The sequence below is a fragment of the Camelus bactrianus genome, chromosome 9 (assembly GCF_048773025.1).
Source record: "Camelus bactrianus isolate YW-2024 breed Bactrian camel chromosome 9, ASM4877302v1, whole genome shotgun sequence".
Lineage (NCBI taxonomy): Eukaryota > Metazoa > Chordata > Mammalia > Artiodactyla > Camelidae > Camelus > Camelus bactrianus.
Window position 1 is genome coordinate 19,508,429 of NC_133547.1, and position 10,798 is coordinate 19,519,226.

The 10,798-nt window shown below is 45.7% G+C and overlaps 1 protein-coding gene across 1 annotated transcript; it reads right to left on the minus strand.

Annotated features, from left to right (window-relative positions):
• Window positions 1-281: 281 nt before the first annotated feature.
• Window positions 282-10,595, minus strand: CCNE1 (cyclin E1). The gene is made up of 12 exons (XM_074369865.1): window positions 10,272-10,595; window positions 9,743-9,794; window positions 9,544-9,631; window positions 9,254-9,322; window positions 5,301-5,446; window positions 5,043-5,178; window positions 2,711-2,857; window positions 2,076-2,171; window positions 1,727-1,861; window positions 1,506-1,617; window positions 1,257-1,414; window positions 282-947 (listed from the first exon to the last, which is right to left on the minus strand). Exons 2-12 carry the CDS (start codon window positions 9,763-9,765, stop codon window positions 825-827), a joined length of 1,233 nt encoding a protein of 410 aa, XP_074225966.1. The 5' UTR covers window positions 9,766-9,794; window positions 10,272-10,595; the 3' UTR covers window positions 282-824.
• Window positions 10,596-10,798: the final 203 nt, after the last annotated feature.

A 10,798-nucleotide genomic window follows, 5' to 3' on the forward strand; every position in this document is an offset into this window, starting at 1 on the left:
ACAACCACTGCAAGGGCCAGCCCGCGAGCCCGACCGGAGCTCCCGCTGCACAGGGTGTCATGGGAAAATGCCAGTTGGAACCTCATCCCCAACCCAGGGGCCCTCAAGGGGCCTGTAAGGCTGCGCCAGAAGCTCACGTCCGAAGTTTTCTATTAATGTATTTGCTTGAAAGGCTTGAGCTTCAAGAGCATGAAGTTAAAAAAAAAGAGAACTTGATACAGCCACATTCAAAGTTGACTCCTAACTTAAATTACCAGACATAGCTCATAAAACCAGCTGTCTCAAAGACAGTGTTATCTTTATTAAAAAACGGATAGACGTAGCAGCACTTACAAAACAATAGTTCATAAAAGGCATTGTACACTGTCAACTGATAGTATGGAAAAGGGCAGGCCCCCAGCACAGCTGGTTGTGGGCTCCGTATCACAACGCTCACAACCACCTGTTCCACTTACTACAACACAACCCAGAACACCCGAGGGGAGGCCAGCAGCAACGTGGCGCTCCTCAACTTCAAGCCTTTGTTATTTGTGTGAATAGTCAATCAAGTCAAGTATCACCCTCCTTAGCAGCATCTGGAGCACTCATTGGTGTTCTGGAGGTGGCTGGTGTACTTGACCCACTTATTAAAAAAATCTAAGCATTCAATAAAACACACTTCTCCCTGTCCAATGCCATCCACAGAAACCCTCTGTTGCAGAAGTGACACACTCTTCCATTTCAATGTCTGAAAAAGCGAACGCACGCCTCTGCTGTGGGACACAGGAGAGAACTTGGAGCAGGCACTTGCGCACAGCTGTCTTTGGTGGAGGATGATGGTGTGGTCATGCTGTTTCCTGCTCACTGCTCTGCTTCTTACTGCTCTGTGGTGGGGTGAGGACTCCAGAGGGGAGAGGAGAAATTCTATTTTCTTCAGACAATATGGCTTTCTTTGCTTGGGCTTTGTCCTGTTGATAAGAATAAAAGCAAGAAATGTTAAAATGGAAGGAAGTATCCTTTGGGCTTTACTTTGTGCTTTTTTTTTTTTTTTTTAAATGGAAGTAAGTGAAGGAAAAAAATAGCAAAGAACAATCTAAAAGTATCTTGTCTGCATGATACTTAGACACGGGATCTGCTGACCACAATTCTTCTTTCCCAAGGAATTAAAAGAATTGGAGTCTTTTGGGGATACCTGGAGCCTGTGTGAAGGGAAGTGAAGAGGCTAGCTACTCCAGCAGGTTTAAGACTCTGTCTGGGAAGCAAGGACCAGTACTGACCAGCAAATCCAAGCTGTTTATATGGGTCTGGATGTTGTGCGCATCTTCAGCAGGAACTCCCCTGAAGTGCTTAAGTTTCGAACTTCCTGTCTCCCTTATCACCATGGCAAACGGAACCATCCACTTGACACACTTCTCTATATCACACCACTGATACCCTGCAATGAAAATATACGATAGGCTCAATCTGGTTACATCTGGGTTTGTCGGTTTAATACACCTTGTGAATGGACCGGGAAGTCAACTTACCTGAAACCTTTTGCATCAGTTCGGATGAAGAGAAATGATACAAGGCAGAAGCAGCAAGCACACCATAGGGAAATTCTAAGCAGCCGACATCCAGGACACAGAGATCTAAAAGCTATGGAGAAGAAAAGGACACTGAAGGAGACGGCCAGCTCACATCCCTCCTGGAGAGACTCAGTCTAGCTGTGGGTGGGCAGCCCCACAGAAGGAACAGAGCTGCTCACCTCCGCGATCTGTATGAAGACTTGCTGAGGGTACTGTGGCAGGAGGACTTCATAAAAGTCATTTAGGTACGCAACCTGCATGTATACATTCAGCCAGGACACAATGGTTAGGGGACTTAAATGCCACTTAAGGGCCTGAGGGAAAACAGAGAAAAGAGACCAGTGGTTGAAAAAAGAAAAAGACATTTCTCCTCCCCTTGGTCCTCTACAGCAGCTCAAAATGCAGCCGCTTCCCATGCCACAATGTGTCCAGCCGGAGAACACCCAGCCAGACGCACTCATGCTGAACGTAGAAAAGATATTATGTATGTATTCTTAAAAAGGACTGAAAAATTAACTTGTAACCTACCTTCATAATGATTAATTCCATGGTAAGAATTTCATCTCCTGAACAAGCCCCATCTGTAACATAAGCAAACTGGTGCAACTTTGGAGGATAAATTTCCTAAAAGGAAATAAAAGGAAGATACTACTAGCAAAAAGCCAGTCTCTAATAGTTTTACCTTCCAATGCACATCCCAAATTGTTCTTTTTAGTATGCTGACATAGAAAGAAAAAGGGGGTACAGTGATGGGATAAATCCAAGAACCACTCAGTGGTTCAAAATGAATGAACTGTGAAAGAAATTGAACACTCACCCTCATCAATCAATAAATAAAATTTTACTCATTGGGAAGTTTTGAAATTTTCACCTTTTCAATACCTATAGCAACATGTTTGAAAGTTAGGCCCATCCGCCCTTCTATTCACACCAAAATTTTAATCCTTTTTGGTCAAAGCTCAATTTTTTTGATTAAAGGAATACCTAAGCATTTTATATACTCATACTTTTCTTGATTAACTTCTAGCCTTTTTCATATGTGGCTTAATTTTAGAAGGCCTCAAATTAGAAAAATTTAAACAAGCAGTTGACCTCTTCCCCTAATCCCAGTGGCAGTCAAGAAAAGCACGTATTACATAACAAACATTTCAAAATTGATTTACCTCAAGTTTGGCAGCAATAAATAAAGATGAAATTCCAATAAGCTGTAAGAGTGTTTTTACAACATTTTGTTGTGTCGCCATATACCGATCAAAGAAATCCTGTGCCAAGTAAAATGTCTCTCTGTGAAGTTTATAGACTTCACACACCTGAAAAAATATTTAGTGAGTTTTAGAACAGTGACTTGAAGAACAGAGACAGACAAAAAACTTGCCATGAGTTTTTGGGGAAGGATAATATAACCAAATCAAGAGAGAGAACGTGGCTTTTCTGAAGGGATGGTGACCTTGCTTGCCCCTAAGCACATACACAATAAAAATGTGTCCCCTTTATAAGTTCCATTACGATGTGAGAAAAGAACTACCACATTTCTTCACATTGGGCACTCTCAGTATGAAAGCCTGAAAGCTGGAACATACTACAAAATTAGGACAACACCTGCTTTGCCTGCCTCACAGGACTGCTGTGAGGTGTGGCCAAGCAGTCTACATGATGGAGTTGAAAAGGACCAAGGAGATATCAGACCTCAATTCATTACCATCACCAAATGTCTGATTATGCATATAAAGCTGCTGTTCCTAACAGTACATCTCTTCTAAGTATAATTCACGGGGTTAGTAAGTAGAAAAGACACCAGAGGAAACAACAGGAATATTAGTGAAAAACTCCATCAGTCACCAAAGAGCACTTCTAAGTCCAGGTGGAGTCACATTCAGAGTCAGTTTTTATAAAACCACACAACTACAATCTGATTAGAAGCGAAACTAGAGCTTCTGTTCTCTAAGGAAACAACTTCCAGCCCTATTTCGCCCGCTCACAGTCGGGCACACAGCGCGAGCACCGCCTTTCTTGCGTAAGACTTGTTGGCTGGGCCGGGGCTGGGCAACGTAACTTCGCTGCAGACAACCTGTGAACTGTGGACTCCGGTTTCGTTCCACTGAAGACATAACGGTGACCACTCTTTTCCATCCTTTCAATGGTATTTCATTTTTTCATTAACTTTCATAGAAAATCATTCCTTTGAAGTATCAGTTGCATCCATTGCCATTATATAAAATAGAACCTCTCAGTCACAACATCACAGTTGAAGCCTAGGAGATTAGAGCATAGTACACCTAATGCTTCAAGGAATTATAAGATGTTCTAAAGGGCCCAGAAGGGCTATGTGCCATACTGGGTCTCTGGTGGACACCCGCAAGGCCTATAGATTTAAGCAGGCCTGCCAAAGAATTTGTACATTGGTACCTTTTCTATGCTGACATTTTTAGGGACCAATGAAGAAAAACAAATCAAGAATGGAAAAAAAAAAAAGCTATCTTTCCTTGCCTACTTTCTACGCTGCACTTCATATACACAATTTCTAATCCACACAAACTCTGCAAGGAAAATACTGCTAGAAAATATTACAGACGAGAAAACCAAAACTCAAAGTTAGGTGACTTGCCTGACCAGGGCACACAGTCACTAAGTGGCAGCAGGGGATTTGACTGTAGGACGTGCAGGACAGGGCACGCGTACCCCTGGCAATACAGACTTTCTAAAGGGCACACGGCTCAGTTCACTTTTAGGGAATATTTAGACACTCAACTTGCATATATACTTTTTCATAAAACAGATCTGCCTGAGATATCACTCCACATCACAGAAGAAAACCCACTTCTCACCCACCCAGGGCCTACAGAGGCATCCAGGGAGTGTCCCTTAATCAAGCCACTACTGAGTCACCCACACTTCCTCCCAGGAAGAGGGGCACTGCCTACACAGCATTACTTCTAATGTTTAACAGTTGTCTATCACAGTTTGTAACACTTGTTATTTTGATCAATTATTGTAGAGAAGTGATAGTATGATCAATAAAAGATGTGAACGATATATTTTGTGAGGATAAAATTCTGTGGGGAAAGAGAAACAGATCCCAAGGAATTAAAAAAAAATGACGTAAAATTTCTGACTGCTGGAGATAAGTTCGTTCACCTATTTTTAAAGCATACGACAGTGGCTGTCAAATAGCTATTATCCACATTCCTCTGTATACACCTAAAAGCAATTTAATTAACAAAGATCAAATACCAAACATTTATAGTTAATTGGAAAATATAACCTTTGCAACTATTTAAACTTTGAGGGAAAAAGATGCCAACTTATAAATATCTAAGACTTCAAAAATTCTTTTAAGAAAGTACATAAGCGAAAAAGTTAGACTACTGCAGTATATGTGCCACGGTTCAGAGACACAGAATGTGTCAGTGGAATCGAACACGTGAAGAGCCCATAACAGACAGAAGAATCTAGAAGTGGTCAATGGTCCTAGCGACCAGGAAGGCTCCGGCTCACCTCCATCAGCCAGTCCAGGAGAATCGCTCGCATTTTAGGCTGCAGAAGAGGGTGCCGCTGCATAAAGTGCTTATCCCTCAAGTACATCTTTTCCTTATTCAACATGATTTTCCATACCTCCTCTCTATTTGCCCAGCTACAGAAAAACAAAACCAAGCCAAAAAAACAAAAGACAGGTGTCAGTATGCTTCCACCCTGAGGAGGTGGGAGTGCGTACAGGGAGTAAGGGGTCTGGGAGGCACTCGGCCGGCGGCTCACTTCAGGATGGGCAGCGGTGAGGCTCTGGACGGTGTGCAGCTCTGAGGCTTATACACGGAATTCGGGTATACCAGTTCATCCTCTTCTTTGTCAGGTGTGGGAATCAAGGAGCAGGGGTTTTCACAGACTTTATTACTGTCCCAAGGCTATAAAAAGAAAGACACATTTTTAAATGTTTGATGTAAACCAGCTGTTTTTACATTCATTGATTTGTCAAACAGCCAGTAAAACAGAAAATGTCTTCACACTGGAGAGTAATCTCCAGGTCTAAATCAATATTCTGGCCTAAATTAAGATGGAGATAGCAAGCATAGGTAAAAGACACAGTAATGACTCCAAGCTTTCATTTCATTTTTGTCATTAAGCTTAGGAGTTTGTGCAGTAAATACCTAAGAAAGCATTTTAGCAACATTTTCTCCTCCACATCACCATCCTCATACGAGGTGCTTGAGCAGCAAAATGGAAGCAGGCAGGGTTAGACAAAATACAAACAGCTCTTATATTACTGAAGGGGAAAAAAAAAGAGAATAAAATCCATTTGCAGCTCAGTGAGAGGTATTACAGCATGGCTTCTAAAGTGTGTTGTGAGATTATCTGGTCACAATTCAAACATTTGTTTTTTTTAAGAAGTACAACTAACCTACTAAAATTTCTTAAGAGTGAAAGACAGAATTTCCAATAAAAGTATTTACATAAGCACTACACATTCACAAGTACAAAAGAACAAAATGTAAATTGATTGCCATCTATATTTGAAGTCTCCCCTATTTTAAAACAAAACCCATCAAATGTGACATCTTCCTTTGGTTGCAGATCAAGCCAAATATATTACATAATGGGGACCTTTGGTTTTCCTTAATTCAAAATGAAACAAAAGGAATATCCACCTAGTTAGAAGCAAATCAAGCAACAGTCACAGGATATATACTAAGTGTGTAGACGGAGTCTTGATACTCCTGAAGACCTTTGAAACCCAAACCCTTACAGAGTGATAACTGCTAACTGAATAAACTATCATTAAAAACCAAAACAACGCTTCTCTTTTAAAGATCCCAGATACTTAATTTTGTTCAATTTTTAGTATTTGGAAAGTAATGTCATTTTGCTATTTAAAAATTTTTCCTTTTAAAGGTACTATTTATCATACTACTCTAAGAGACAATGATTGATTTTTAAAATTATAAAATAATGGTTTTGTTGTAAGATGTGCCATGTTAACAACCCTGCCAGCATGGAAGCTCTTTGAAAAGTCTCAGACTCTTGGCATTTTTTTTTTTTTTAAGCAGAGAAATCATTACTGTTTACTAGAAAAGAGACAACTGAGAAGACTGTACATGAACACGGCAACCTGGGCTCCAAGTGCTGCCTGGAAGATACGGGACACGGAGGCGAGCACAGCACGCCGGCCACTTTCAGAGGAAGCCAGAGCACTTTCAGTGTACTGAGAAGAGCAAAGCTGGATAAAGCTCCTCTCCATCCAATGCGCAAAGAATTGGGCATGCAAATTAACCATGACAGCCCTTGCCAACAGCTGCTGGAGAAGGGCAGACTCCTCTTCCAGTTCTGGTATCATGCGCTGGTAGCATTTCCTTGACTCAAAAAGGGTCATATTACAACTGCTTTAAGTTGCTCTCCATTCAAGAATGAATTCTAGTTTTGAAAGCAGAAGCTGGGTGTCACCCTCTACAGCCAGATGGTTGAAATAGCTGAGAGCAGGCCTTTGGAGATAAAATGGTAACAGTTCCCAACCTGCAGTTCACAGACAAATCGTGTGAACCACAAGCAGACAAATGGTCCCCAAAGTTGGCCTTTTTAGGAACCAATATATGAAGCAAGATAATGAAGTCTACTAACTTAAGTGTATGCCATGTTTCAAAGAGAACAAGATCAGTCTGACTTTAGGAAGGAATGGAAATAGCAAGAGACCAATCATGATTACTCCTAGCCACCCCTGACTATTTAAGTCACCTTTAACAAAGAGTAAAACTACCTTACGCAAAATTATATTCTGAGAAGTAACTAGTAGAAAGTTAAGGATTCCATTTCACTAAAAAAGTTGTCTCTTGCAAAAAAAAAAAAAATAAATAAACAACAAAATGGATATGTTAAATACTTTAGATAAAAAGTATTATTTCCATTAAGAAAAACCTAAGGTAAGAATCAAAGGTTCCACGTGGTCTTGATGAAGCAGTTACTTGGAGCTGAGCATGATGGCTACAGATAGCTCAGGGCTGTTGAAAAAGGGCTGAACTATGATCACTCCAGAGAAAAATTCTGTGTACTTAATAGGGAAAAAGGTTGTTACCCAAAATTCTAGCTTCATGAATCTACACTGAGAAATAACAAAAGACATTGATTGCTCCATAATGATGGGTAATTTTCAAGCTATCCACTCTACAAAATGTGCAGAAACCTGTTGTTATTAATCTCTGAATCACCATGAAAATCCCTTCTAGTGGGAAATAATATGGCTATTCATGTATCATATCTATCAACTCTCCGCAGTCCAGGGATAGGGCCTAAGCCCTGTCTTAGGCATCTGAGGTTATCTTTGAGAACAGAAACTACTCTAAAACTCCAAAAAGTAAACAGGGGTGGCTTTGCTTCATCCTCAGTTAAAAAATGTCAACTTAAAACACAGCTGGGAAAATAAATAATCTTGAATTTCACAAAGTAGAGATCTATTTTAGTAGAGATCCTCAAAAATCAACTTGCTTGGTTTGAAGTCATTAAGGGGAGAAAAAAGAAAAAAAAAAAAAAGAAAGAACTCAGAATACACTCTTATTTCCTTTCCCAAATTGAAGTATTTCAAATACAGCAAGAAAACATCAACCCTTTGTTCAATATTCACCAGAACCTCCCCAGAACTGCTAATTTCTAGGGTCTTATGTGCAGTGACAAGTGTTCTGTAAACAATGTGGCCCACTACTTTGAAGCCCTTCGCTCTTCCAGACTCAGCTGCTGTGGCTGTTGCTCACTGCCCTACAAAGTGATGCTACCACTGCTAACTTAATTGGGACCACTGCCCTGGGCTCAAATACTATTCCTGCTCAGCTTTTATCATTATAGCATCAGAAGGCCTGAACAGCTAGTTTGGAGACAGGCTGCTTCCCCTACTGGAGCCATAACTACCATCTCCAGCCATTTCTGGAGGTAAAGAGATAATACAGCTTTTTCTTCTAGGGACTTCTGATATTATAATGATACCATGGGCATGCAAGAAATACGGCAGCAAATCCATGAAGGAGGGGCAAGAGACATGGACTAGTCAATTAAAAAAACGTGTTGAGATGCACATGTCATCACACAGAATGCCCCACTAATACTCCAGTGGAGGCCAGGTGGAGCCCCAGTCAGCAGTGATCACTGCAGGTAATTGCCGGACGGGTTGGAAGAATTTTCAGAAAGGGGGAAAATGTTTGCAACATGACTGAGTTGGGGTGGGAGCAGGGAAGGGAAGTCCTTAACGTACCATGATGAAAAAACACAAGTGTGGATGGGGGAGAAGTTGCTTATGAGCACCCATAAACCTCCATCACGGTTACCCAAAGAGCTCCGTGTCAGGAGCCCTCCAGCAGTTCACCAGCCTAAAGACTAGGCTGCAGGACAGACTCCGCCCCTGGCTTGCACTGGACTTTGGGTTACTTTCTTCCTCTAACTGAGTCTCAGTTTCCTCAAGGGCAAAAGGAGAGGACTGAGTTATGTGATGTCCATTCTGGTTCTTCCAGACATCAGCACATATTTGTAATCTCAGGGATGTCAGTCACGAACACAGACGTTCCTGGAATCCCAAGGCTGGCAGAGGTCAGTGCCCACTGAAAGGCACAGTGCTTCGTCATATGCACTGTAGCCATAGTTAGAGAAAAAGCCTTCAGCAGGAGGCGAGTATGAGGCTCAACGTGACCCAAGAAAAGGAGACTCTTCACTTAGGTCCACTCAGCAAGTGTACCTACCTGACTGCCACACTGGCTTCTCACAGTCCTGTCAATTTTGGCAATGTCTTCATCTGGATCCTGCAAAAACTAACATAAAACACCCCCCACACCGCAAGGAAACACACAAAACAGTCCAAAGACAAAAACACAGAGAGAAAAAAGAAAAAGAAAGCTGGTAAGGTTATGACCACCGTTTCTGCCAAACACACCTCCCTGAACCCCCATCAGTAACTACGTGGGCAGAACCCAGTTTGGTACCCAGGTAAGATGGGGGGGAAGCCTCCCCCACCTGTCTCCTTTGTACTCACAACGGCCACATTTGCTTTCCTCTTCCTGGAGCGAACAGGGACATCGGTGCCGCTTTCTTCTTTCATAGTGCCCGGCTCCTTCGCATCCCTGCAAAGCCAGGGTAGCACAGAGGTAAGGCTGAGTTCTCCCCAAACCTCAGCCCACCCCTCCCCCACCACTGCACACCTTCCCCTTCCCCGCAGCGGCCAGGCCACTCACCTCTCCTTCTTCTCCCTCGGCATGGCGCTGGGCGCAGGATCAGACCTCAGGCCTGGGGGGACACGAAGCGGCAGTGGAGTGAGGACGGCCAGGGGAGGGGGACCAGAACCCGCCAGCCCGCCCCGGGCACCCCTCCCCCTCCCCCTCCCGCGCGGGTGGCGGCGGCGGCGGGAGCCTCCCGGGCCGGTCGGGAAAATGGCCGATGGGCCCGGGGTGGCCTGTCACCCGCGGCGCCGCCAGCAGCCCGCGATGCCGGGTCGGAACGCGGACTGGGGGTGGCCCTGACGCCCCCCGAAACCCTCGCCGGCCCATCGCCTCCCTCGGGGCCCTGGCTGCCTCAGTCTTCCCCTCAACCCCTCCCCGTAGCCTGTCTCTGAGCCGCCCTACCGGGGCACCCCGCGCTGACGCCTCGGGGGACCCGGCGACCCGGCCTCGCCCCACCCCCACCCCGGCCCGGCCCGACCCGACCCTGGCGCTCCAGGAGTCCTCGCCTGCCGCGCCGTCCGGCAGCCCGCGGCTGGGCCCTTACCCGAAGCCGTCTCCAAGGCAGGCAGGCAGGCGGCACGAGCCGAGGCCGGAGGCAGGAGGCAAAGGCGAGCGCGAAGCCGGGAGGCGGGAGGCGGCGGCGGGCCGAGCGCGCGGCGGTGGCGGGATCCGCGCCTGCCCCCTACACCGCGCTGGCGGCCGAGCCGGCTGCTCCTGCGCCCGGCTAAGAGCGGGACATTTAAAAATCCCTGCGCGCGGAACCGGCCCCCGGCCCGCCCTCGCGCCCTCCCGCCACCCTCCGCCCCGCCCCGGCCGGCTCGGAGCCCCTCAGCGGCCACCCGAGAGCCCGGGCCCGCCCAGCCACCGCCCTCAGGACCGCCCCGCGCAGCGCAGGCCCGCCCAGGCGCTCGGAACCGCAGGGGGCAGGCCCAGCGCGGGGCGGGGCTAAGTGACAGGGCCTGCGCGCCGGGGGGGCGGGGCTCGGGCCGTGGCGGGGCCTGCGCGGCCCGAGCTGCGGAGCCCGCGCGGGGCGGGACGCGGGGCCGGCTGGCGCGCGCGGGAGGCGGGGCC